This window comes from Zootoca vivipara, chromosome 15 (assembly GCF_963506605.1).
Source record: "Zootoca vivipara chromosome 15, rZooViv1.1, whole genome shotgun sequence".
In the NCBI taxonomy this organism is placed as follows: Eukaryota; Metazoa; Chordata; class Lepidosauria; order Squamata; family Lacertidae; genus Zootoca; species Zootoca vivipara.
In genome coordinates, this window is record NC_083290.1 from 485016 (window position 1) to 512621 (window position 27606).

Below are 27606 nucleotides of genomic sequence, written 5' to 3' on the forward strand. Positions count from 1 at the left end.
TGCAGAGCAGCGCCCGAGGGGCATCTTTTAGGAGAGGTGCTTTGGGGGTCTTATAAGACGCCCTGAGACTCTGGGGGGCAAACGGGGGTCTCTGTTCAATCCCCATTGGTGACATCTGTTGGGTGGGGCTGGGAATGACCCCTCCCCAAATCCCTGGAGAGAGGCTGCCAGACCAGACTCAGCGGTCTGGATCCATGCAGCAACCCTCCTGAGCGCCCCTCCAAATTTAATTAAATTTGGCAGCAACGGAGGCGCGCGTCAACTATTAGATGCTGGTGCGGAGTCGCTGGTGTTGATGGGTGGCGCTTGCCGGAGCGGGACCTCGTACCGCCAACGGCCACTCGGAGGGTTACGTCTCAGGATCTGGAGAGTGATGAATAGCTGTGGCTCCTGGACCCCACAGCACGCCCAAGCCTCTCTTTCTTTTGGTCGGAGGGCTCACCTTTTGCCCCCTGGGGGCCACATTCCCTGGTGAGCAGTTTCCTGGGGGCCGCATGCTTTTGTTGGGTGGGGCGACGGAGGCGACTCTTGGCTCTGGACTGGAAGGGAGAGGCCAGCCCAGCCACAGCCAGGGGTCTCTCTGTCTGTCCAGGGTGGCAAGAGGCACAGCTACAGTTCACGGAGGAGCAGGCGGAGGGGCATGGCCTGTGGAGAATCCCAAGGGTCGGACAGAGGGGCATGCAAGGCCACATTCCCCCCCCCAAAAAAGCCTGAGGCTCCCCACCCCTTGTCTGTAGACTACAACTCCCATCAGGCCCTGCCAGCATGCATTGCCTTGCTCTGTGTCTGATGGGAAGCACCCTCTGTCCTGGCAGTGGCTGATGGGAGTTGTAGTCTATAACGTCAGGAGGGGGCCATGTTGGTGATCCCTGCAGGGGGTCTATTTTTGCAATGCAGAATTCAACCTTTGCGGCGACCTCTTGGGGCGGTTTATCAGCCGACAGGGTGGAAGCTCTTTAACTGCATCCCGGGGTCGGATGGGAGAAGGATTTTTCCGTCTCTTGTCACATTTGTAAAATACATTTCATGTATTATTTGGTTTTTATCTCGCCTCTTCTCCAAGGAAATCAAGGTTGTGTCCACGGTTCTCCCCTTCCCTCGTTTTATCCTCTCAACAACCCTGTGAGGTGGACCAGGCTGAGAGACAGCCAGAGGCCCTGCAGACAGCCACCGAAACGTTGCTTTTGAGCTGGGCCCTTGAGCCCCCCAGGGGCAGCTAATCTGTGGCCCTCTAGATTCCCTTGAGCTCCCAGCTCCCTTCATTTCTGACCAGTGGCCCTACAGGCTAGGGGGCCAGTCGGAGCAGGGGAGTTCAGCAATATCTGGAGAGTGACAGCTTAGCCAGCCTCGGACTGCCTGCTGCGCCACACTGCAGTTTCCTGAGAGCAGAGCAGCACCCAGTGGCCATGAGTTCCGCAGATCCACCCTGGACAGCTCCCTTCCCTTTTGCAGACCTTCCGCCTCCTTTTGACTCCTCACCCTCCGAGGCTCTGGAGAGCTTCTCCCTCGTTCCGCAAATGGGGGTTCGGAGGGGCGACAGACCCTCCTCGCCCATGCTGCACCCCACCCCACCCCACCCGGCCCCCAGCCCCCTCCCCTGGTGCTGCTGCTGCTGCGACCACCTCAGGCTTAGTAATTATTTTGCCCGTCTCTTGGGCGGACGCTTTCAAAGAAAGCAGGCAAATTAGCTTTGATCCTCCGAAATGTCATTCTACAATTAAAGGCAAAAATCTAGTCAGGTTTTGTGTCCGGATTCATTTTCCGACCCCTCACTCCATTAGGGCAACCGAACGAAAGAGTTTGAGATGTAATTGCTGACTCGGAATCTGGTTGCAACGGGAAGCGGAGACGTCTCCCTCACCAAGGACCCGTCTTGGTGTTCCCACTGGGGACGGGGGTACTGGGTGCGGGTCCTGGGGAGGAAATGGGGCGGATGAATCTGGCACAGGGGGGGACAGGAAGCCGCCTTAAACACTATCCAGCTCACCGCTTGGGGTGGGATCTGGAGATGCCAGCGGGGGTCAAATCGGGAACCTTCTGCCTGCTGAGCTGTGTCCCTTTTCTTAAAGAAAAGAAGCCAAGAATCTAGTCCTCATGGTCCCAAATAAAGGGGTGATTTAAGCAGGGACAAAATAAGCTGCCATAATTGTGCACAGTCAGCTTCATCTGGCTAAGTCTCGCCTGCACTGACCGGCAGCATTCGCTGGCCCCTGGAGGAGCAGGATGCTGGTCTGGATTGGACCCGTTTTGGCTCTTCTGATGTTCTTATGGAACCTCCAAGTGCAGAGGCAGTCTATCTCAATTCCAAGGTGCTATGGGGCATTGGGCCCCTGTGAGATGGGCTTGAGGGCATCCTGAGCAAGTTTGCAGAGGACACCAAATGGGGAGGGGTGGCTAATACCCCAGAGGACAGAATCATACTTCAGAATGACCTTAACACATTAGACAACTGGGCCAAAGCAAACAAGATGAATTTTAACAAGGAGAAATGTAAAGTACTACACTTGGGCAAAAAAAATGAAAGGCACAAATACAGGATGGGGGACACCTGTCTTGAGAGCAGTACATGTGAAAAGGACCTAGGAGTCTTGGTAGACCACAAACTTGACATGAGTCAGCAGTGTGATGCAGCAGCTAAAAAAGCCAATGCAATTCTGGGCTGCATCAATAGGAGTATAGCGTCTAGATCAAGGGAAGTAATAGGACCGCTGTATTCTGCTCTGGTCAGACCTCACCTGGAGTACTGTGTCCAGTTCTGGGCACCACAGTTCAAGAAGGATACTGACAAGCTGGAACGTGTCCAGAAGAGGGCAACCAAAATGGTCAAAGGCCTGGAAACGATGCCTTATGAGGAACGGCTTAGGGAGCTGGGTATGTTTAGCCTGGAGAAGAGAAGGTTAAGGGGTGATATGATAGCCATGTTCAAATATATCAAAGGATGTCATATAGAGGAGGGAGAAAGGTTGTTTTCTGCTGCTCCAGAGAAGCGGACACGGAGCAATGGATTCAAACTACAAGAAAGAAGATTCCACCTAAACATTAGGAAGAACTTCCTGACAGTAAGAGCTGTTCAGCAGTGGAATTTGCTACCAAGGAGTGTGGTGGAGTCTCCTTCTTTGGAGGTCTTTAAGCGGAGGCTTGACAGCCATCTGTCAGGAATGCTTTGATGGTGTTTCCTGCTCGGCAGGGGGTTGGACTGGATGGCCCTTGTGGTCTCTTCCAACTCTAGGATTCTATGAGACCAGGACACTGTGAGGCCAGATGGGCCCCCTTTGGCCTGATCTTTCAGAACTCCACCTCTCACCGTCCCTAACCATTGGTCCTCCTGGCTGCGGGGAGTTGAAATCACCACCATCTTGGAGGTGGGGTCCGTGTGTGTGTTTGACAGGCTGCCCCTCCCTGTTTTATATAAAAAGTCAAAAGTCCCTTCTGGAGATTAAAAGGGTCACGCTTCATTGGCGTAAAATGGTACCTCCACGTTCAGGAGAAGTCTACCCACCTGCGTCCCCCGTTGCCTTTGGAAATAACGTTTTGCTGGCAAAACAAACAGGTTGCAGTAACAAAGAACCAGATTGTGTTTACGTGTTTATACTAAAGTTCTTTGCTTGCCTTAAAAAAAAAAGATATGTTTTTGCACAATAAAAAACATCAAGGTGCAATAGCAAATGGAAAAGCACGATCCATTTTTAAAAATGAAAATGCAGCGTTACCAGGAGCAGCGAGAGAGTCGGGAGGAAAGCAGCCTGAGCTGTGAGCGGCATGGAGGGGGGGGACACCCCCCGCCTAAAGTCCTTTTTTCGCACAGCACAGTTAAACTGAGGAACTCCCACAGGAGGCTGTGAAGACCACCAGCTTGGGTGGCTTTGAAAGAGGATTGGAGAAATCCATGGAGCAAGAAAGGGCTCTGGGGGGCTCCTAGCCAGGATGGCTCTGCTCAGAAATGCTTCTGGATCCGTGTTACTGGAAACCACACGAGGGCACAAGGCTCTTGGGTTCAAATCCTGCTTGGGAGTTTTGCATTGGGGCATCTGGGTGGCAGTGTGAAAACAGGATGCCACCAGGCTAAATGGGCCACTGTCTTTATGTTCTTACGTTCCTTCAGAACAAACGGTGGACCCTCTTTGGGGACTGGAGACGGTGGGTGCCCAGAGGGGCTTGTTTTCAGACCCCCCCTCCCTTCTTCTTCTTGGGGGTTTGGGGCAGAAAGCGGCCTTTGACTGGCCGCCGACCAAGTCAGACCATTGAGCCACCTAAGCAGAGAGTTCAGCCTTCTAGTCCTCATGATTCTAAACAAAGGGTTTGCTTGCTTAAGCAGGAAGCTCCCTCGGACAGAGTCTGGCAGCGACTCTCCGGGATTTTAGCCGGGGTCTCCCCAGCCCTGCCTGGAGATGCCCTTGGCAATTGGACCCAGGACTCTTCTGCATGCCAAGCAGGCCCTCCTCCGCTGAGCCGCAGCCCTTCCTTACCTCTTCCATTCCTTTCCGTTTCCAGGTACCTGGGAGACGGCCGTTTCCACCTGGAGTCCATCATGATCGCCAACCCAGGGATTCCTGCCTACAGGTATTGGAGGGGGGGCAGGGGGTGGGGGTCCAGGGAGGGGCTGGGGAGGGAGGGGGGCCTGGAGATTGAAGGTGTGGCTAGGGAGAAGGCATTGCCTAGAGCAGTGTTTCCCAACCAGTGTGCCTCCAGATGTTTTGGGACTACAACTCCCATCATTCCTGACCACTGGTCTTGCTAGCTAGGGATGATGGGAGTTGTAGTCCCAAAACATCTGGAGGCACACTGGTTGAGAAACACTGGCCTAGAGGTTGGTGTGGCATGGGAGGAGGCGTGGCCTAGGGAGGGTGTGGCCTAGGGAGGAGGTGTGGCCTGGGAAGAGCGTCTTGGGGGCCAAAGAGGCCTTGAGGGCCGCATTCATCCCCAGCATTGTGGTTCTCCACTTCTGTAAAAGTGCCTTCCTTGTTACGGGAACGTTAATTTCCAGGGGCCTTTAGGAGCCGACTTTGGGCTGAACTGTCAGCCCAGAGGACCATGCGCTCAGCCTCCACCAACCCGGAGCCCTCTGGCTCTACAACTCCCATCAGGCAGGCATGTCATAGACACCCCAGTCCTGTGCGCCCCACCCTTCACCCTCTCACACCTGCTGCCTGCTCTCACCACAGCCCCTCGCCATCCGCTCTCCTTAGGACCCCAGCGCAGCCCCTCCATGCAGGCTGATTTCCCGCTAAATGGGCGGAACAATCTTGTTCAAGGCCGGCCTGGGAATTCAAGGTTGGACTGAGCAGGAAGGACAGCAAACAGTGATTACCAGAAGGCAAACAGGAAAGGCAAACGTCCACCTCCTGCTCGGGAAGAGGGAGCCTTCCTTCTGTGAAGAACAGAAGAAGAGTCGACTGAATCAGGCCAGTGGCCCACCTGGGACAGCAACTAGATGCCCCAAAGGGAAACCCACAAGCAGGATTCGAACACAAGAGCAACTCCCCCCCTCCTGTGGTATCCAGAAGAGGGCAGGGCAGAGCGATCCTGGCTCGTAGCCCTCTCCTTCTCCCTGAATTTGCCCAGTCCTCTTTTTAAGCCATCCAGGCTGGTGGCCATCACGTCCCTCCAGTGGGAGGGAGTTCCACAGTTTAACAAAGTTCTTCCTTATATCTGTCCAACACTCAGCCTCATTGGCGTTAGGAGAGGGAAGAGAATGCCTTTATCAAAGCTTCTGTCACACTGCCCCTTACTCACCTTTTCCCCAAACTAAAAAGTCTGGAACGCTGCAGCTTTCCTTCGGAGGGGAGTCTGCATCCTCGGGGCCGTTTGGGTGGCCCTACTCAGAACCTTTTCCAAATCCACCATATCCTTTTTGAGTTGTGGTGAGTGGAACTGTGCGGTTTTCCTGAAGGCGGTCCCTTCTTCCACAGCCCAGCGCAGGGGTCGGATCCTGCTTGCAGCAAAGTCGGCTTGCGTGTGTGTGCTTGGCTCCCTTTTTTCCTGTCGCCTTTCTGCTTTCTAGCCGCGAGGGCTGTGCTTCTGCCTCCTCTGCTGGAGGCGGCAAGGCCGGTTGCTGCGACTTCTGGCTAGTAGCCATTGGCCACCCTCTCCTCCTCCGTAAGAGCCTGAAGGATCAGGCCAGTGGCTCATCCCGTCCTTCCTCCTGCCCTTGCGACTAGCCATCCTGGCCAGTAGCCATGGGCAACCCTCTCCACCCCCCACCCCCCAGCAGGAGAGGCCAGATTTCCGCAGGCGGCCACGCTCCGCTGCGCTCTCTCTCTCCCCATCGCCGCTTCCCTGGGAAATGGGTGATTTGTTACCCGGCTTGGCAGAGGGAATTTTAATCAAGCTGCGCCTGGGCTGGGCCGCCTCTCTGCCCCATAAAGCTGCCGTCCCCCCTGCCTGCCGCTAACAAACGACCTGCTCAAGAATTCAGATTGGGGCGGTGGGCAGGCCGGGTCCCAGCAGAGCGCTGGATATTTCATCGGTTCTGAGCAGGACTCATCATTGCCTCGTTTTATGGCCCCTCTCTGCCTCCAGAAGAAGGGCGGGCGGGGAGGGGGGGCCGTAATGGGAGACCCACGTTTCTGGAGGTGCTTGTCAAAATGTTTAGATTTCGTATGGGAGAGGGGTAAACTGCAGGGGGTGCTCTGCTGGGCGGAGGAAGACGGGGGGGTGCTCCCCCCCCGACACACACACAATCCGCCACCTGGTGCAGCCCCATCCCTTTAGTACGAATAGCTCCCATTCCAGAGAAAGGCTCCCCCCAACCATGATAAAAGATGGGGGGATAGAATCATAGAATCATAGAGTTGGAGGAGACCACAAGGGCCATCCAGTCCAACCCCCTGCCAAGCAGGAAACACCATCAAAGCATTCTTGACATATGCCTGTCAAGCCTCTGCTTAAAGACCTCCAAAGAAGGAGACTCCACCACACTCCTTGGCAGCAAATTCCACTGCTGAACAGCTCTTACTGTCAGGAAGTTCTTCCTAATGTTTAGGTGGAATCTTCTTTCTTGAAGTTTGAATCTATTGCTCCTCATAAGGCATCGTTTCCAGGCCTTTGACCATTTTGGTTGCCCTCTTCTGGACACGTTCAAGCTTGTCAGTGTCCTTCTTGAACTGTGGTGCCCAGAACTGGACACAGTACTCCAGGTGAGGTCTGACCAGAGCAGATGTGCCACTATTATTATTATTATTATTATTATTATTATTATTAACATTTATATACCACCTTTGTTTTCCAAGAACCTCATTGTGAGGGACAGGGGATATCGCGAAGTCCCTCCCCTCCTGAGTTCAAGCCCACCCCCGAGCACAGGGGAAAGCAGGGAGAGTTCCGATTCCAGTGGGGAAGCAGGAAGTCGTGTCCGAGGCTCAGGCAAGGTAGAGGAGCCAGGGTCCCAGGTGGGACAGGAAGGGGCGAATAAGGGGGGGAGACCCATCCCCCCAACTCCGGAATTACGCAGAAAGAGGAGGGGAAAGAGGATGGGTCTGCCAAAGCTTTTGTGTTGGAGAAAGACGCGCCAAAAGCCATTCGGAGGTTCTGAAACCGACTGACCACATCACTCCGTGTAAATAGCAATGACTTCAGCACTGTAAATACGCAGCACCAATAAAAGAATAAAATGCAGAGCTGCGTAGCGTCGTTACTCTGAAGTAGCCCACTCCGGCCACTGTGACAGCAACCTCCGAATCCTTTTTTGGGCTGCTTTGGAGTTGCCGGGATGAGCGTGTCAGAGGCGGAGAGATGGCGGCAGATCGCGGAGCAAGCCCAGCAAGAACTGCAGCAGCTGTCGCTGCAGGCGCAGGGGGAATTGAAGGCAGCTAAAGAAGAGACTAAGAAGGTCCAGGACGACCGGCTACAACTTGCGGAACAGGTGAGAGCGCTACAGGAAAGAGAGCAGGAATTAAGGGCGGTGGCGGTAGACCTCCAAAACAAGCTGGATGCAGAGAAAAACAAGGCGGGGGGGGCACCCCAAGTCCAAGTGCTGCCAGGAAGGAGAGCCGGGACCCTAGTAAGCAAGTTCAATGGAGACCCGCGGGAATATCAGGGCTTTGAGACTGAGATTGTGTATGCTCTTGAGCTGCACCACGATGAGTTCCCTGATGATGAGCACAGAGTAGCGTTTATTGTGGAGCACCTTACCGGGGCAGCCAGGGAGTGGCTAAGACCGTTAATCGCAACAAAGAATCCTTGCATGAAGAATGTCAAACTATTTCTAGAAGGTTTGAAAACGATGTATTCGTCCGATAGTCATATGGACCAGACTAAGGAGGAACTTCATAGTTTACGCCAAGGAAATATGACAGTTCGCGCGTATTGGGCGAAATTCACCATGCTGGTGCACAGATTGGGGTGGGAACTAGAGTCACCCCCAATGCAAGCGGCGTTCTACTTGGGGTTGCATGAGGAGGTGAAGGATGAGCTCTCGAGAGGTCCCAAGCCCAGTAATATGGATCAGCTGAGCAAAGCGGCTCTGGCGGTGGGGGTGAGACAGGAATCCCGGTGGAGCGACAAGCAAGCAACGCGCGCAAAGCGGGCTTGGTTCCCACGGTCGCAGGAGAAGCCACTCCCCCAACAACCCTTTCAAGCCACGCCTGGGGCCAGCCAGGACCAGGAACCCATGCAAATTGATAGCGCGCGCGCGGGGGCTTTTCAAACCCCAACGGCGCCACGACGCAAGGAGGGAAGGGGTGGGAATTGCTTTCTCTGCAACTCCCCCCAGCATCTCGTCAGAGACTGCCCACATCGCAGGGAGTGGCAAGGAAAGGCGGGAACGATTGTGCCCTCCCCCACTGACGCAGCACCACAGCAGGGAAACGGGAAAGCCTGGCTGCAGGAGACAAGGGGCAGCAGCCAGGCACAGTCAGCAGACAACAGCCCCAGCCCACCCACCCGCACAGAGAGGAGCAGAGCCAGCCCACCCCTCCCAGAGCAGGAGTGGTTCTAGAAGTGACGCTCACGCTCCCAAATGGCTATCCCCTGACGGTCCTCGCCCTAATTGACAGTGGGGCGTCAGCGAACTTCTTCTCGAGAACCTTTGCAGAAGAGCACCAGATCCAGCTTCTGCAGCTGGATTTTCCTCTGCACGTGGCAACCATTGACGGCAGAGAGCTGCTGGGAGGGGCCATCACCCATCAAACCCCCCCCATGAGAATGACGGTGGGAAGGCACTCAGAGACACTGGCTTTCAACGTCACAACCATCTCAGACCCCCCCATCGTCCTGGGCATGAGCTGGCTGGCGCGCCACGACCCCTCCATCAGTTGGCACCAGAGATGCATCACGTTTGGGTCGGACTTTTGTCTGGAACATTGCATGCAGCACCAACCAGGGGAGGGGCCTCCGATAGCCACGGTGGCCACCATGCACGTCAAAGGGGGTGAGGCGATACCCAAGCCGTACTGGGACCTGCAGGAGGTCTTCAGCGAAGCGGAGTCCGACCACCTACCCCCACACAGGCCTTTTGACTGCCAGATCAACCTGGTGCCAGGGGCAACTATACCCCCAGCCAAGCTGTACGCCATGTCAGATCAGGAACTGGAGGATCTGCGCGCTTTCATCGACAAGAACCTCAAGCGGGGGTTCATCAGAGAAAGCAAGGCAGCAGGGGGCAGCCCGGTCTTCTGGGTGGACAAGAAAGACACGCAACAGCGCCGTCTTGTGGTGGATTTTAGACGGCTGAATTCAGTGACAGAGCCAGTGGCTTTCCCCATGCCCAGAGTGGATGATCTCCTGACAGCGGCACGCAGGGGCAAGATTTTCACCAAGCTAGACCTGAGGGGGGCGTACAACTTGATCAGGATCCGGGAAGGCGATGAATGGAAAACCACGATGTTCACGCCTCTGGGCTCTTTTGAATATCTGGTGATGCCCTTCGGGTTGCAAGGGGGCTCAGCATGCTTCCAGGCCTTCATGCACCACGTCCTGGGGTCCCTCCTCTTCAGGAAATGCTTGGTCTTCCTGGATGACATCCTTATCTATTCCGATGACCCAGTGCAGCATGTGAAAGACGTCAGGGAGGTGTTGCAGCGCCTGAAGGAGAACCACCTGTATGTGAAGCTGGAGAAGTGCAAGTTTCACACCAAGGAGGTGGACTTCCTGGGCTACAAGCTGTCAGACAAGGGGCTGGCGATGGACAAGGACAAGGTGCAGGCCATCCTGGACTGGCACAGCCCCAGAACGCGCAAAGATGCCCAACGCCTACTAGGCTTCGCCAACTTCTACAGGAAGTTCATCAAGAACTTCTCTCGCGTTACGGCTCCCATCACTGATTGCCTGCGAGGCAAGCAGAAGTTCAGGTGGACACCAGAGGCGCAAGCAGCGTTCGAAAGCCTCAAGAGGGTGTTCGCCTCAGACCAGAACCTGTTCCACGTGATTCAGGACGCGCCCCTACGCGTGGAGACAGATGCTTCTGATAAAGCTGTGGGCGCCATTTTGTTGCAACTGGACGCCAACAGAGAGTGGAGACCCTGTGCCTTCTTCTCCAGGAAGTTGACCCAGCCAGAGCGAAACTACACGGTGTTTGATCGGGAACTTCTTGCGATCCACGCTGCGTTCCAGCACTGGAGACACTTCCTGGTGGGCGCCAAGCACCCCATCCAGGTGTGCACAGACCACAAGAACCTGGAGTTCTGGAGAACTGCCAGGGTGCTCAACCAGCGACAGATACGGTGGGCAGAGTTCTTCTCGAACTTCAACTTCTCCATACACTACATCCCGGGAGAGCAGAATGTCAGGGCGGATGCCCTCTCCCGCAAGCCAGAGTACATGGAGGAGGAGGCGCCACCGGCACCCAGGCACATTTTCCCCCCGTCAGCATGGTCCTGCGGAGCAGCAGTGGTGAGCGAGGCGGAACTCACAGCACTGACGGCAGCGGATGAATTTGCCAACCGCATCTTCAGAGAACTGAGAGGGGGGGGGAGCAGGCAAAAGACTTTGCAGAACGCAGGGGGCTGCTTTTCTACAAGGGTGCACTGTACCTGCCCACCACCCAGCTTAGACGTACGGTCCTCAAGCAGATGCACGACAACCCAACGGCAGGTCATTTTGGGAGGGACAAAACCACTCACCTAGTCATGAGACACTTCTGGTGGCCAGGGGTGCGAGAAGATGTTCGAGACTATGTACGGGGCTGTGACACCTGCCAGAGGGCAAAGGTGGTCAGAGCAGCGCCACCGGGATTGCTGGAGCCCTTAGCCACGCCACACAGGCCGTGGGAAGTGGTGTCCATGGACTTCATCACAGATCTGCCTTCTTCCAGGGGCAAGACCGCAGTGTTGGTGGTGGTGGACCTCATGTCCAAAATGTGCCACTTTATACCGTGTGCCAGGGCGGTCTCGGCAGAAGAGACAGCCAAACTGTTTGTGGATCACGTATTCAGACTGCATGGATTACCTTTAAGGGTTATTTCGGATCGTGGCCGCCAATTTGTTTCCAGGTTCTGGCGGCGGCTCATGAACCTTCTGCAGGTGGAGGTCAGCTTGTCGACGGCTAGACACCCGCAGACTAATGGACAGGCAGAGAGGGTCAACGCCATCCTGCAGCAGTACCTCAGATGCTACGTCAGCCAGAGGCAAACAGACTGGGTGGATCGCCTGCCACTGGCAGAATTTGCCTACAATAATGCAGTGCACGTCTCCACAGGGGTGTCACCCTTTAAGGCCAACTACGGGCGCGACCTCAGATCTTTCCCAGAGAGGGAGGGGGAGGAGGAGGAGGAGGGCCCGCAGGCTGAGGATTGGGCAGAGGAACTGGAGACGGTGCACCAGCAGCTCAGAGAACACTTGGAGAGAGCCAAGGAAGCGTACAAAAAGGGGGCAGATCGCCACAGGCGACCGGGGGAGGTCATCAGGGTAGGGGACAAGGTTTGGCTGTCCTCGAAGGGCCTTCCCATCAGAGGGAGGTGCAAAAAGCTGGCGCCCAGAAGGTTGGGCCCCTTCACGGTCACACAACAGGTCAACCCGGTGGCATACAGGCTGGCACTGCCAGAGGACATGAGGGTGCACCCAGTGTTTCATAGATCGCTGCTGTCGCCGTACAGGGAAAGCAGCAGGCTCCGAGGCAGCGAACAAACCCCTGAGGGAGGGGGGGGAGGGAAGGCAGGGAGCAACTCAATGAGGCCACGGCCATCCTGGATTCAAGGAGGGGGGTGGGGGGTCTGGAGTACCTCATGGCATGGGAGGATGCTCCACCGTCCCAGAATGAATGGGTCCCAGCCACTCAGATACAGGAGGAATTCCTGGTAGAAGAATTTCACGCCCTCTTTCCCCATAGACCCAAGCCCTGGCACATGGAAAGGGAGGGGGAGGGGGAGGAAGCACGGGAGAGCAGTTCACCATGGCGCTGGGAAGCGGAGTTTGAGGAACCAGAGGATGAGGTATGGGTGTCACCGAGATCCACCCAGTCAGAGGAAGGAGCAGATTGGCAGAACGTTTTTACCCCCACCAGCTCTGACGCCACGGACTTTTTGGGATTCCCGTCCTCCCAGGCGGAAGGGGGGGGGCTCGCAGGACTGGGGGGAGGTGTTCACACCAACGGCCTCGGAAAGCACTGAGTTCTTAGGCTTCCAGTCGTCACCGACACCTGGGGGGGACCTGGGGAGGGGTGAAGGAGAGCTTGGGAGGGGGGTGGATGTGAGGGACAGGGGATATCGCGAAGTCCCTCCCCTCCTGAGTTCAAGCCCACCCCCGAGCACAGGGGAAAGCAGGGAGAGTTCCGATTCCAGTGGGGAAGCAGGAAGTCGTGTCCGAGGCTCAGGCAAGGTAGAGGAGCCAGGGTCCCAGGTGGGACAGGAAGGGGCGAATAAGGGGGGGAGACCCATCCCCCCAACTCCGGAATTACGCAGAAAGAGGAGGGGAAAGAGGATGGGTCTGCCAAAGCTTTTGTGTTGGAGAAAGACGCGCCAAAAGCCATTCGGAGGTTCTGAAACCGACTGACCACATCACTCCGTGTAAATAGCAATGACTTCAGCACTGTAAATACGCAGCACCAATAAAAGAATAAAATGCAGAGCTGCGTAGCGTCGTTACTCTGAAGTAGCCCACTCCGGCCACTGTGACACTCATGCTTCTCCTTCCCCCCATTTCATCCTCACTACAACCCTGCAGGGGAGGCTACATTAAGAGATGGTGACCGGCCCAAGGTCACCCTGTGTGTGAGCTTCATGGCCGAGTGGGGATTTCAACCCTCTTCTCCCAGGTCCTGGTCCAGCGCACTGGCTTTTAGAGCATGTGCAGAGCCCAAAGGACGTCAGAAGAGCCCTCCAGTGTTGGGCCAGGCCAAAGGGGGCTCAGCAGGGACCCAGCAGCCTCTTCTCATGGGGGCCAAGAAGCAGCTCCCAAGCGGGACCTGAGCGCACCACCAGCTTCCGGTTGAAGCAACCCCTTTAATCATGAGGACTAGCGTTTTGGCTCTTTTATTTTTTGAAGGGAAAGGGCCCTAGGCTCAGCGGCAGAGCACCTGCTTTGCCCGCAGAAAAGTCCCAGGTTCAGTCCCCGGGGGCATCTTCAGATGTCTGACATCTTGGAGAGCTGCTGCTGCTGCTGCTGCCAGTCAGTGTGGGTGGCCCTGAGCCAGCCAGACCCCAAGGCCTGACTCTGCGTCAGGCAGCTTCAGGTGTGCATAGAGGACGCCACATTCTGCGCTTGGCCCCTGTGGGAAGCACATGGGGGGGTGCCGTCGGTGGGAGCTGCTGCCTGCCTAAGTTCAGGGCCTGCGTCTTTCCTTTCTCCGGAGGTGGGGGTCCCTCCCCACCAGCCTCTCACCCCTCCCTTGCCCCCCCTCTCTGCAGGTATGACCCCTACAGCAAGGTCTTCTCGAAGGAGCACTACGGCCACGAGCGCATGCAGAGGACACGGAAGGAAGCCGTCCGGGAGGCATCTTGCGCCGGAAAGTGGGGCCTCATCCTGGGGACATTGGGGCGCCAGGGGTCCCCGGCCATCCTGGAGGTGAGCTGCTCCCTGCCTTGTCCCTCCTCTGGGGGAGGGATTCCAACCAGGGGGCGGGGCCAGGAGCAAATGTGGGCGGAGCAACGGGTCTGGATGTCTCCCTTGGGTGCAGCAGTCGGGTTCCTGCATTTGCTGCTGCTACCCCTCTGCGCCCAGGGAATCAGAGGCAGGGCCTGAGTTCGAGGACACGGCCCAGCCAGGCAGAGCCGCCCAGGGAGGCTGCAAAACTTCCAGTACGTTGTGGTTCTCTCATATGGTTTTATCTTTTTATAGCTGTAAACCACTTTGACGTGGGTTTTATTTTTATTTTACTTTTGTATGATAGAGCAGTGTACAAATACTTTTAGGAATAAAATGAGCTGTGGAACTCCCTGCTGACTGGGGTGTGTCTGGCGCCTTCATTGTCCTGCTTTTGGAGAATGTCGAAGGTGCCCCCCCCCCCGCTCTGGCTTTTGACACACAAGGCGTATATTTTTAGAGCCCACCTGTTTTCTGCCCTTGTAAGTTGTTTTAAAGTGTTGTTTCAAGGTTGTTGTTAATGCCATCGCCTGCTCTGGGATCTTAGGGTGAAGGGCAAGGAGTAATTCAACAGAACCACAGAACCGTAGTGTGTGTAGGGGGCCCCCAGAGTCATCTAGTCCAGCCCCCTGCAATGCTGAATCCAGTTGAAGAAACAGAGACTGAGGCTGCATCAATAGGAGTATAGCATCTAGATCAAGGGAAGTAATAGTACCACTGTATTCTGCTCTGGTCAGACCTCACCTGGAGTACTGTGTCCAGTTCTGGGCACCACAGTTCAAGAAGGATACTGACAAGCTGGAACGTGTCCAGAAGAGGGCAACCAAAATGGTCAAAGGCCTGGAAACGATGCCTTATGAGGAACGGCTTAGGGAGCTGGGTATGTTTAGCCTGGAGAAGAGAAGGTTAAGGGGTGATATGATAGCCATGTTCAAATATATGAAAGGATGTCATATTGAGGAGGGAGAAAGGTTGTTTTCTGCTGCTCCAGAGAAGCGGACACGGAGCAATGGATTCAAACTTCAAAAAAGAAGATTCCACCTCAACATTAGGAAGAACTTCTTGACAGTAAGAGCTGTTCGACAGTGGAATTTGCTGCCAAGGAGTGTGGTGGAGTCTCCTTCTTTGGAGGTCTTTAACAGAGGCTTGACAGGCATATGCCAAGAATGCTTTGATGGTGTTTCCTGCTTGGCAGGGGGTTGGACTGGATGGCCCTTGGGGTCTCTTCCAATTCTGTGATTCTAGGCCCATCCAACCTCTGCTTAAAACTCCTCCTACGTCGGATTGCAAGGGGCAACGAGAGGTGTGGCCAAGGGACTGTCCCAAGGGCCAGAGAGAGATGACAGGGGGCCTCATTTGCCATACACAGCTGGCGGAGTGTCTTGGGGAGAGGCAGAGGCGGCAGATGTTGTGAAGGATTGGCTCAACTGCTTGAGAGAAGTGGGAGGCCTGTGGCGCCTCCATTGCCCTTCGCTCTCCAGCCTCTTCCAGCCCCTCTCCTTCGTTACTCAGCCGCCTGCTAACGAGGGAGGGAGCACCAAGAACCAGGCAGAGCAGTTAGTGTGTGTGTGTGTGTGTGTGTTGGGGGGCCAGGAGAACAGGCTCTCATTAACCATGGGGGGGGGGGCTGGCACAGCGACAGAGACCTGGCTCTGCCCTCCCCCAGCCTCCATTCCCCCCAGGCCAGCTCCTGTCCTCGTACAGAGTCCTTATTACATTCTTAGCTGGGGGGAGGGGGCGCAGAGGGCGAGTGTCGGAGGCAGCGCTGCTTCTGAATGCCAAGGTAAAGGCAGGAGGCTGGACTAGACGGACAGGTCCAATCGGAGGCCTGCTTTGATAGCAGAACCTCCACGCCCAGGGGCAGTCTACCTCTGTGTTCTAAGCAATGGGGAACAAACAGTGGAGAGTTGCTCAAGTGCTCAGGTCCCTTTGGGGCGCCCGGTTGGCCAAGGTGAGAACAGGGCGCTGGACTCGGGGGGCCCTTTCAGGAGGGGTGTTAACCAGGATCATTAGACAGAACCTCCAGGGCCCCCTCCTTCAGCCAAAATAAGCCGCTTAAAATAAGACGATGGTTTAAGTTGTTGAAATAAAACGCAGTCGTACCTCGGCTCCCGAACACCTTGGGAGTCAAACGTTCCGATTCCCAAACGATCGAAAACTGGAAGTGACTGTTCCGGTTTACAAACGTATTTTTGGAACCCAAACGTTTGACGCAGGTTCCGATTGGCTGCAGGAGCTTCCAATCAGAAGCCACGCTTTGGATGTCAAACATTTCGGGTGCCGAACGGACTTCCGGAACGGATCCTGTTTGACTTCCGAGGTATGACTGTAAAGGAAAAGCATGCTGAAATAGAAAGTTTTTCCGCAGACGAAGAGAGAAGGAGCCTGGCGGACCTTCCTTGCAGGGGAGACATGTTTGGTGCCACCACCGTTAAGGCTCCGTCTTGGGTCCCAACCTCTCCTCTTCTCTCCATGCTCCACCCCCGCTTCTTCTTTGCAGCACTTGGAGTCCACCCTCCGGTCCTTGGGGCGCCCCTACATCCGCCTCCTGCTCTCGGAGATTTTCCCTGGCAAACTGCAGCTGTTCCCCGATGTTGAGGCGTGAGTATCGATAGGAGCCGTGGGTCAGAAGACCACCCCCTACCTCTCCCCTCTCTGGCCTTTTTGGTTCTGCTCCCCCTCCTCATTTAATCCCCACAACAACCCTGTGAGGTAGGTGAGGGTGAGAGAGGCAGCGACTGCCCCCCAAGGACACCCGGTGAGCTTCATGGCTAAGTGGAAGGATTCGAACCCTGGTCTCTCCCAGGTCCTCATCTGACACTCTGACCCCTGCACCGCACTGGGATATCTGAGGCCTCCTCCCAGCTCTTCCCCCAGTTCATTGTTTTTCAGCCACTGGGCCCAGAACTGTGGTGGCAGGACCCTGTCACTGGGCAAACTTCTTTTCTGTTTTTAAAATCAAAGGCGAGGTTCTAGTCCACCAGGCAAGCAAAGATTTGTTTGCTTATTTATTTCATTTCATTTAAAAAATCCAAATCCTGCTTGACTGTAAAAAAAAAAAAAAACCTCAGAAAGGAATAAAACAATGAAATTATCAGTTAAAAAACAAAACGAACAGGCACGTGCCTTTTCTAAAATAATTAAAAGATGTAATCCTGCCTTTCCAATAACATGAACTCCATACGCAATGGAGCAAAATCCAGAGCAAGCATTAAGTAAAACATATTGGAAATCCCAGCAGCGAATGCAACCAAAGCAGGCTTGGGACAGGCAAATCTTGGCCGCCCCGTTTTGTCCTCCCAACAGCCCTGCGAGGTAGGTTAAGCTGAGAGACTGTGGCTGCCCTAAAGTTTCGCCTTCCTAGCTGGGGCGGACTTGGGACCTTTTCTTCCTGGGGATTGAGCCTGGGTCCTTCTGCATGCCAAGCAGGCGCCCTACCCTGTTCCCCTACAGCCCCTCTTCCTCTTCCTCCCTGCAGGTGGGTTCAAGTGGCTTGTCCCAGGCTCTCCATTGACTGGGGGGAGGCCTTCGGAAGACCTCTCCTCACGCCCTACGAGGTGAGCCAACCACAGCTTCCGCCTTCCTCCTAATCCAAGGGAGCTGGACTCCCGCCTCCCATCATTCCCTGGGCCTTGAACCCGCAGCCCAAACCACGGCAGGAGGCCACCCTGAGCTCCTTCTGCTCCTGGAAGTTGGGCCAAAGTGGCAAAAAAGCCCCTCCAGTCAGGGAAGGGCCTGTAGCCACCAGGATCTTGACCGACCCCCCGCCCTTGCCCTCTTTTCTGCCCCCCTCTTTTCAGGCCGCCGTGGCTCTGCAACAGGTCCAGTGGCAAGAGACCTACCCCATGGATTTCTACGCCAGCCAGTCGCTGGGGCCTTGGACGGTGAACCACAGCAGCCGCCAGCCGCAGAGGGGGCGCCGGGAGAAGGAGGTGAGGGGCACAGCAGGCCCTGGGGGGCTATGCATGCGGACGGGGAGTGGGGCGGGGGTTCCTCCTGGGCACAGGGGCCCATGCACTCTGGCACTTCCGTTTCATAGAATGGCAGAGTTGGAAGGGACCTCAAAGGGTCCTCTAGTCCAGCCCCCTGCAATGCAGGAAGTGGGGCTTTTGAAGGCCTCCTGGTTCTCGTAATTTGATCTGACTGGGTATCTGCCTTCTGCTTTTCCAGCCGCAAATTTTGAGCACGAAGCAACAGCGTTAGGGAAAAAAAAAAGGCATTGCGATCGCTATAATATCAAACGCGGCAGCATATAAATAAATAAAGCAAACAGCAACGGACTCATCAAAACAATTGGTGCAATTCAGTCAATTCATAGTAATTCACAGTAATAACCAGCGGCAGAGTGCTTTTGTGCGCGTTTCGAAACTGCAATCCCTGGCGGGGAAGCGTTTCTGCTCGGAGGGCCGCATTCCCTTGCAGAGCTTCCTGAGGGCCGCACGGGGCAAGAAGCAAAAGTGTGGGGGGGGCGGCAAATAGCCCTCTTTATCCTTGGACAGGAGCCGGCTGTTTTCTCTGCCCTCAGTCTAAGCAAGAGGCATGGGGTACCTTTGCAGCTGGGCCAGACCACTGGAGGAGGGTGCAGCCGGGGGGGGGAGACTTTGGGGGCCAGAGAGAGAGGTGTGGGGGCCACGTGAGGTTCCTCACCCCTTACAAGAGCAGGAGGTCAGCATTGTTCTCTTTATCCCCCAAATTTCAGGGGGGAGCAGGGGGCTGAATGGAGACCCAAAGAGCTCATAGCATTTGAACTGGGACTTCCTGGTTCACAGCTCAGGGTTACATTCCCTCCCCCACCCCCCCAATTTCCAAGCACTGTCTGCTCTGGCTGGCAGCCGCTCTCCACGCTCTTGAATGGGAAGGCTCGGTCAGTGGCAAAGAGCGCCTGCTTTGAGTGCAGAAGGTCCCAGGTTCAGTCCCCACTTGCGGCATCTCCAGGGAGGGCTGGAAGAAACACTCCCTGCCTGAAACCCTACAGAGCTGCTGCCAGTCAGTGTAGGCAATACTGGGCTAGATGGGCATGTCAGTAGCCATTTCACCAGTAGCCCTGCCCTTTCCATTTGTCTATCAAGATCCCTCTCTTTCCCTTGGGGTGACGCCTGTGGCTCCTCAACTGGGACACAGCGGCTTGCTGGGTTGAACCTGCAGAAGGAGGAAGCCCCGTTTCCACAGTTCTTTTCCCAGCTTCTCGCACTCGGCTCTCTGCGCTTCACTTGCAGGGTGGCATCTCCCCCTAGTGGCCAGTCAGGGTGGGTGGCCTCTCGCTTTGTGTGAAGTATTTTCTGTATAGTGGGAGTTGCATTTGTGCAGTGAAAGCGCAGCCAGAGAGAGGACCCAGGAGTCCTGGATCCTCACGGCCCTTGGATCAGTTTTTTTCTATTCTATTCGCCTTCCCTGCTAACACCAGAGAAGCTAATCTGGCTTCTCCTGCCATGAGAGCTTCATGTGCAGTGGACAATTGGAGCAGAAGTTTGATGGTCCCCTGTCAGGAGTTCTTTGGCTGTGATCCCTGCATTGCAGGGGGGCTATTTTATATATTATTAGATTTATAATTTCTGTTCCCTAAATAATATGAGATAGAATCATAGAGTTGGAAGAGACTACAAGGGCCATCCAGTCCAACCCCCTGCCAAGCAGGAAACACCATCAAAGCATTCTTGACATATGCCTGTTAAAGACCTCCAAAGAAGGAGACTCCACCACACTCCTTGGCAGCAAATTCCACTGCCGAACAGCTCTTACTGTCAGGAAGTTCTTTCTAATGTTTAGGTGGAATCTTCTTTCTTGTAGCTTGAATCCATTGCTCCGTGTCCGCTTCTCTGGAGCAGCAGAAAACGATCTTTCTCCCTCCTCTATATGACATCCTTTTATATATTTGAACATGGTTGTCATATCACCCCTTAACCTTCTCTTCTCCAGGCTAAACATACCCAGCTCCCTAAGCCGTTCCTCATAAGGCATCGTTTCCAGGCCTTTGACCATTTTAGTTGCCCTCCTCTGGACACGTTCCAGCTGGTCAGTATCCTTCTTGAACTGTGGTGCCCAGAACTGGACACAGTACTCCAGGTGAGGTCTGACCAGAGCAGAATACAGTGGTACTATTACTTCCCTATCTCAGGGCGGCTCAGAAGGGTTGGACTCGATGAGATTGGGATCACGTCCAACTCTACTATGCTTTGATTCTGTGATTCTATTTAATAGCTAGCAAGCTCATTCCTGATGTTGCTCAGGAAGCCTAAGAACGCCCCATCCCACAAAATCAGCGCAGTCTTGCAAAATCAGCGGCTAAATTGCGAGAGATCCGGTCCCCCATCTTGGATCAAAACGCGTTGAATTGCATTTATATGCCACCTTTTCCCCCAAGGAGCTTATGGTGATGTGTAAACAGTTCTGCCTTCCTTGAATAATCCCCACTGCAACCCTGCGAGGTAGGCTTGGCTGAGAGGCAGTGACCGGCCCCCAAAGTCACCCAGTGAGTGTCATGGCCGAGGGAAGCGATTTGGACCCTGGTGTCTCCCAGGTCTTAGTCTGATGGTGTCCAATGGTATCCAAACACAGATGAAAAGGCCGGTCCTTGGTCTTGCAAAATTTGATTACGATGCTCTTGAATGGGGTGTCCAGATACAGTACATGCCAGAAAAACAGCTTTCCAAAATCTATGCTAGATCGAGCAGTAGTACTTAATAGTCAGTAAAAGGGACCTTCCTGAGTTCCTATTGAAATCAACCCTGAGGACCGAAACCTTGCATTTCTTTTTAGAGTGACTCTGTGTTCCTGTTTAGATCCCTCCTCAGCTCAAAACCATGAGGGCCGGGATCTTGCCACGGCCCTTTCAGCTTCTCAGGCGTTGCCCAATTCTTGCAGGTGATCCCGGCGAAGGCCACGCTCCAGCCCGAGAAGAAAGCCTGTGGGCGCTGCGACTGCCGAGAGGAGGAGGAGAAGGAAGAGGTGCCAGTGCCCAGCCCTCAGCCTTGAGGCTCAGCGCCAGGTCTGGGGGGTTCAGGTGGGTCCCGGGACCGCACTGAGCTGTCAGGCACAGAACCGGCTTGGCAGCACTCCCGAGGAACAGCAGGGCCGGCGCTCTGGGGCACAAACACCAGCCAAGCCCAGAGGATGCGCCCCCAAGGGGGCAAGCAGCCATTGCTGCCCTGTGGTGTGGGGGCCAAAGTCCAGCACAGTGGCTGCCCAAATGGGTGGCATTAACTCCTGGGGGGCAGTGGGATTATCTGGGGTGATAAGAGGAAGGGGGCTGCGGGGGGGGGGCTGGAGGACAGCCCCTCCGAGCTCATGCGCCGCTGTTTTATGATCGACCAGACTAGAAGCTCCAATGAAACTTGTTCCTCGCTTCGTTTTTAAAGGTTTACTGCTCTTACCACTTTCAAAGCTTTTTTCCTTTGGGGACATTTCTTTGCATTTACAATTCTGCATTGTCCCAAGATGATCAATTATTGGTAATAGCTATCGATTTTCTTTATAAACTGGTTACCGTACGTCTGTAGTAGGTGAACCTTTGGGCGAGTACAAACCATATTTTATAAATTTCTTTCTCCCTTACGTTTTCCATCGTTAGGATGCATTTCTTCTGGAAGACAACACTTAATGCTTGGTAATTGTTAAAAAAGAATTCCAACAAAGTTTGTAATTAAATAAATAAATATATTTCTATTTTTCATGCAATATTCTTTGCTACACGTTATTTATTTCAGCTCCATGATTAGAGCAGAGCATACTGTATATTTATTTTTCCCTCTGTTTATTTTTTTGAAATAAATGTACAATGAATTGTTGGCCGTTTTGAATTTCATTTTGTTATCTTCTGTAGTGGGTCGTGCAAACTGCTATTGTTTATAGGGTAGGGCAGGGGGCACAGGGAGTGAGTTTAGGGAACCAAGGAGGCAGGGCCCCACCAAAATTTGGGAAGCCCTGGTTCAGGGGGTTGGACTGGATGGCCCTTGTGGTCTCTTCCAACTCTATGATTCTATGATCCCCAAACGTCCAGCTTTGGAGTCCTTGCACTGAGAAATGGAGGGTGTGTTTCACTGTCAATCCATGTTTATGACAATATTTTATTCTCTTCCCGTTTGCGCTGCTTTAAATGTGTATTCCATGCTTGACCTTCCTTTGTAATGTTTTATTTTGACGTCTTTTAGGATAATATTTCTGTTTCCCGTTAATTATGTTGCTTTGAATGTATGTTCTATATATATGATTTTCTTCTGTCATGTTTTGTTTTGGAATGTTCTGTTTGGTGTTTTAATGCAGGTTGAGAACTTTTTCTTACAAATATGAAGCGGAATAATAATAATAATAATAATAATAATAATAATAATAATAATAATAATAATTTATTTATACCCCGCCCATCTGGCTGGGTTTCCCCAGCCACTCTGGGCGGCTTCCAACCGAATATTAAAAACAGTACAGCATCAAACACTAAAAACTTCCCCAAACAGGGCCGCCTTCAGTTGTCTTCTAAAAGTCAAATAGTTACTTATTGCCTTGACATCTGCTGGGAGGGCGTTCCACAGGGCGGGTGCCACTACCGAGAAGGCCCTCTGTCTGGTTCCCTGCAACTTGGCTTCTCGCAACGAGGGAACCGCCAGTAGGCCCTCGGTGCTGGATCTCAGTGTCCGGGCTGAATGGTGGAGGTGGAGAAATGAAATGAGTCATAAAAATAATCCAGGGACATGTCTTGGGAGAAACTGCTGGGGCGGGACGCTTGTAATGTCTCCACTACCCTTGAGAAGGTGGAAGGTCCCCAAACACCTGGCTGTGGGTGCGAGAGGAGAGCCATTCCTATCTGCTATGCAGCCTCCAGAAGAGGGAGCCTAGCAGGAGGGTGACAGGAGTCCCTCTTTACAAAATACACTCAAAAGTGCAGTCAAAACTAAAAAGCGGCGTCTGCTCAGTGGAGAGGGTTTATTCCATTGTCATCTTTTTATTATTTGTATCCTGCCCATCTGCCTGGGTTGCTGCACCCACTCTGGGCAGCTTACAACATATATAAAAACACAATAAAACATTAAAGGTTGTATAAGTTACTCATCTCTTTGGTTCACATATCCATTCTCCCCGACCTTTCTTTGATGAAAATAAGGATGTTCTAAGGAAAAGCGGGACATTCCAGGATCCAGTCAGAAACCAGGGTGGCTTCTGTAAATCCGGAGCTGTCCCTGGAAAATAGGGACACTTGGGAGGGTCTGAAAATGTCACCAAAAAAGGCTGTTCAGTTGCCCAAATCTGAGTCTGTATTGGGTCCCCCATCTGCCTTAATGCAGAATTAATTTCTGTTCCCTAAATAATATGCGATAGAATCATAGAGTTGGAAGAGACCACAAGGGCCATCCAGTCCAACTCCCTGCCAAGCAGGAAACACCATCAAAGCATTCTTGACATATGCCTGTCAAGCCTCTGCTTAAAGACCTCCAAAGAAGGAGACTCCACCACACTCCTTGGCAGCAAATTCCACTGTCGAACAGCTCTTACTGTCAGGAAGTTCTTCCTAATGTTGAGGTGGAATCTTCTTTCTTGAAGTTTGAATCCATTGCTCCGTGTCCGCTTCTCTGGAGCAGCAGAAAACAACCTTTCACCCTCCTCCATATGACATCCTTTTATATATTTGAACATGGCTATCATATCACCCCTTAACCTTCTCTTCTCCAGGCTAAACATACCCAGCTCCCTAAGCCGTTCCTCATAAGGCATCGTATCCAGGCCTTTGACCATTTTGGTTGCCCTCTTCTGGACACGTTCCAGCTGGTCAGTATCCTTCTTGAACTGTGGATACTGATGTAAAATAAAAAAATTCCTTCAGTAGCACCTTAAAGACCAACTAAGTTTTTATTTTGGTATGAGCTTTCGTGGATACTGATTTCTAAGATCTGCCTTAGAAATCCCAAAGTAAATAAGTACCTTAAGGCTGCCATCCTAAGCATGCACACTTACCTGGGAGCAAGCCCTGTATCCCTCAGTGAGGCTTACTTGTGAGTAAGAATGCACTGTTAGTGTTTGTAAGCAAGGCAATGGAGGAAAAGGGTCTTCTGTGTGAGATTAAAGAAGACCATAGCAGGATTGCTCTTTTTATTTTTGCACAGGAAGAGGAGGTTGGGGCAGGCGATGAATTTAAGGCCACTGTTTTTTTGCTTGGGAATCTTACCTCGCCTCTGGCATCCTACCTTGAAGGGCTGTCATGAGCTCATCTCGCCTGCTCTTTTCTCCATTGGAAGACGGGGGGGGGCAGGCAATAGTGGGCCTTGTTCCCCTTGGCAGGAGGCATCTTAAGTGTTACGTGCGGAGATGTAGATGACTCCACGCCGAATCAGACCTGCCAGCGAGATTTCCATGAGCGAACCCGGAATTCACTTCTCCAGACACCGTGTAGAGTTCACACACTGCTAGCTCTACGGGGCGAGAGGTGCGTTTCCGGCCTCCTAACCATAGAAGCTGCAAAGGAGCGTCGCTTCCGGCTTCTCTCGTTCTACTTCCCACCTGGCGCAAATACCCGGATGAGGCATGTCCGACCGCAGGGGCGGCGGGTTGCGGCTGCTCTGTCTCCATGGATACCGGCAGAGCGCGGACACTTTCCGCGCGCGAACCGGGGCCCTGCGCAAGGCCCTGCGCGGGCGCGCGGAACTCCTGTACGTGGACGCGCCCCATTCGGTGGACTCGCCTCTCCAGTCAGGTGAGGGAGGTGGGATCTCCCTGTGACGTCACGGGCCGCCTCCAGGAGAGCCCTGCCATTGGCCAGGCTGATTTGGTGTGTGGTGTTCCTCTGAGCATGTGCAGAGTGCGATTCTACACGCACGCGCACACCAAAAAAACCCCTCTTCCGCCTCCCAGAGGGCAACTAATCAGGATTGGGTTTCGTTAATCCATTTTATGAATTATTTTTTAAAAAGAAATCTGCCCGGCCAGCAGCCCCGATGTCTCTCCCAGAGAGGATTGGGCAGAGGGCTGTCAAGGACGGGCTCCTAGGGGCCACCGTGGCTCCGCTCTGACTCCACAGTAGGAGGCAATAAATGCTTCCCAAGGCCAGTGACTGGGACCCCCAGGAGGGGAGGGTGGCTCTTGGGCTCGGATCCCATTTGCTGGGGGGAGGGGGGCATCTGTTAAGCCACAGTGAGAAGAGGAGGCTGGGCAAGATGGGCCCCTCTTGGGCCGGACCCTGCAGCCTCTTCGGATGTCCTCCTGACCTGCCAGGAATGAAACCTTGGAGTTTCCCAAACAGGCTTCCTCCAACAGTTTTTGGACTACATCTCCCATCCTCCCCAGCTAGTGGGACCAGTGATCAGGGATGATGGGAACTGTAGTCCCAAAACAGCTGGAGACCCAAGTTTGGGAAACCCTGCTCTAATTTAATGAAGATGTTGCATTTGGTGCTTCTTAGGTTTCTCCATCTCTTCTCAGCCACAGATCCCACAATGAGCAGGCGCATGAGGTGTGTTTGCTAGGGGAAGGATCTGGAGTGTAGGGGCAGATCAGCTGCTTTGCTGGAAGAAGGTCCCAGGTTCAATCCCTGGCCTCTCCAGCTAAGAAAAAGCTCCAGCAAAATCCTGGTTTCCAAACCCGTGGCAAAAATCCCAGCGAAGCCTGTAAAATACATTGCGGTTGGCAAAGGCCCCGTTGCCTTAAGCGAGTCCCTTCTGTCTCCCCAGCAGGGATGGAGACCCTACCATTAGTGGTCTACCCACAGGCTGATTGTAAGAATTACTGAGAGAAAATCTGTTCTGAGGTGGGAGGAACAAGTTATGGCTTGTATTTGAGTGGCAGGTCTGTGGCGTGGGCCCTCGCTTCCTATCCCTGTATAAAAACAAATTAGTCACTGTATGGTTTGATCATGAACATTTGTACATACTCATATTTCTCACCCTCTGAAAGCGACGGCACTTCATGAGTGATTGTTAGTAGAAAGGTCAGGAACCAGTGAGAAAAAATGGAGACAGTTTGCAGCAAAAAAACAAGTCTTGCAATGACACCTGCAGGAAGCCTTTGCCTGTTCTCTGCTGGTTTAGAGGCTGATGGGATTTGTAGTCCAACAACCCCTGGAGGGCACCAGGTTAAAGACTTGCAGATTTATTATGCTCTAGGACAGGCATCCCCAAACTTCGGCCCTCCAGATGTTTTGGACTACAATTCCCATCATCCCTGATCACTGGTCCTCTTAGCTAGGGATCATGGGAGTTGTAGGCCAAAACATCTGGAGGGCCGCAGTTTGGGGATGCCTGCTCTAGGAGCATAAGAAGAGCCTGCTGGATCAGGCTCATGCCTGCTGTTCCCACAGTGGTGAACCAAATGCCCCAAAGGGAAATCCTCCAGCAGGATTCAAGCAGGAGCAACTCTCCCCTCCTCTGGTTTCCATCGCTGCCTCTGACTGTGGAGACCGCTGTGGCTAGCAGTCATCAGCAGTCCTCTCTCCTTTAATGTGTCTAATCCTCTTTCAAAACCAACTTTGTCGGTGGCCATCGCTGCCTCCTGTGTGATCGAGTTCCACAGTCTGCGCTGCGTGAAGTCCTTAATTTTATCTGTCTGGAATCTTCCAACATTTTGAGATTCATGGGATGGCCACAACGTCTAAGGTTAAGATTTGTTATGCTGCAAGAGAGGGAATTAATGGAGAGTGTTCCGACAAGTTGTCCCTCATTTGCAGGGCTGCTGGTCTCGCTTGATGACGTCCTTGCTAACCCCCCCCCCTTTCCTCTCCATTGCAGGGGAAGCTGCCTCAGGCTCTCTAGAAGCCAGCTCAAAGGGCTGGTGGTTCTCCAACCCCCAGGAAGGGACGTTCAGTGCCCTGGAAGAAGCGTCTTCCTGCAAAGGGCTGGAGGAGTCTCTAGACAGAATTGCCAAGGCCTTCGCGGAGCAGGGCCCCATTGACGGCCTCCTGGGCTTCAGCCAGGGAGCGGCGTTGGTGGGCATCATTTGTGCCCTGAAGCAGCGCGGAGACCCCCGCTTTCCCTTTGACTTTGCCATTGTGGTGGCTGGCTTCAAGAGCCAGGCCGCCCCCCACCAGGGCTACTACCAGGAACCCATCGTGGTGCCCAGCCTGCACGTCCTGGGCGAGACAGATCAGGTCATCCCAGCTGAGATGAGCAGGCAGCTTGCCTCCTGCTTTGCAGAGGCCTCCACCCTCAATCACACAGGGGGCCACTTCGTCCCGGCCTCCGCACCCCAAAAGAAAGCCTACCTGGAATTCTTGGATCAGTTTGTAAAGTGACTGTGTTGGGGCCCAGTGCCCACGGCGAATGGTGTAAAGGGCAGCTCGTGGCCTGCCTGGTCACTGCAGTGTGATGGCCAGAGAATCCTATTAGCTTTACATCCGCTGCCTTGAGGGATGAGTAAACTGGGACTTGTCAGATCTGAAAATCTTGTCTGTCCCTGTGTTGAAAATTCTTTTAAAAGAGCCCTTTATTCTTCCCCTACAGGCACAACTCTGGGGTTTTCATGGGGGAGAGTGTCAGCTACCCTTGAGGTTGGCAGTTAAAGGATGCAGGATATCAGTGGGGTGGGCAACAATCGCTGAGGCTTCTTCAACCAAGCAACTGTCCTGAGGACACCCCCTGGGTCCCCCTGTAAGTTATAAGTTATGGATATTAGGTTCCTTAGTTTGTTCCAAACTCCCTCCTTCTTCCTGAAATGGGCAAAGCGGACAGTGATCTCCCTC

General features: G+C 53.7%; 2 protein-coding genes across 3 annotated transcripts in view; both read left to right on the plus strand.

The window, feature by feature from the left end:
* Positions 1 to 21171, plus strand: part of DPH1 (diphthamide biosynthesis 1) — a 47095-nt gene extending 25924 nt beyond the window's left edge. For both annotated transcript variants that reach the window (XM_035139843.2, XM_060283075.1), the window contains exons 7-12: positions 4492 to 4560; positions 13778 to 13934; positions 16453 to 16553; positions 17431 to 17509; positions 17753 to 17884; positions 20814 to 21171. In XM_035139843.2, the coding sequence (XP_034995734.2) occupies positions 4492 to 4560; positions 13778 to 13934; positions 16453 to 16553; positions 17431 to 17509; positions 17753 to 17884; positions 20814 to 20924 (649 nt within the window). In that variant the 3' untranslated portion in view covers positions 20925 to 21171. The remainder of the gene's footprint in view (positions 1 to 4491; positions 4561 to 13777; positions 13935 to 16452; positions 16554 to 17430; positions 17510 to 17752; positions 17885 to 20813) is intronic.
* A 3277-nt stretch (positions 21172 to 24448) lies between these two features.
* Positions 24449 to 27343, plus strand: OVCA2 (OVCA2 serine hydrolase domain containing). The gene is made up of 2 exons (XM_035139517.2): positions 24449 to 24630; positions 26657 to 27343. The coding sequence occupies exons 1-2, from the start codon at positions 24462 to 24464 to the stop codon at positions 27157 to 27159; spliced, it is 672 nt and encodes a 223-aa protein (XP_034995408.1). The 5' UTR covers positions 24449 to 24461; the 3' UTR covers positions 27160 to 27343.
* The last annotated feature ends 263 nt before the right edge of the window (positions 27344 to 27606 follow it).

Coding starts and splice junctions, on each gene's coding strand:
- OVCA2 (XM_035139517.2), top strand. CDS start 24,462: ATGTCCGACCGCAGGGGCGGCGGGTTGCGGCTGCTCTGTCTCCATGGA. Junction 24,631..26,656: donor GGACTCGCCTCTCCAGTCAG/GTGAGGGAGGTG, acceptor TCTCCATTGCAG/GGGAAGCTGCCTCAGGCTCT.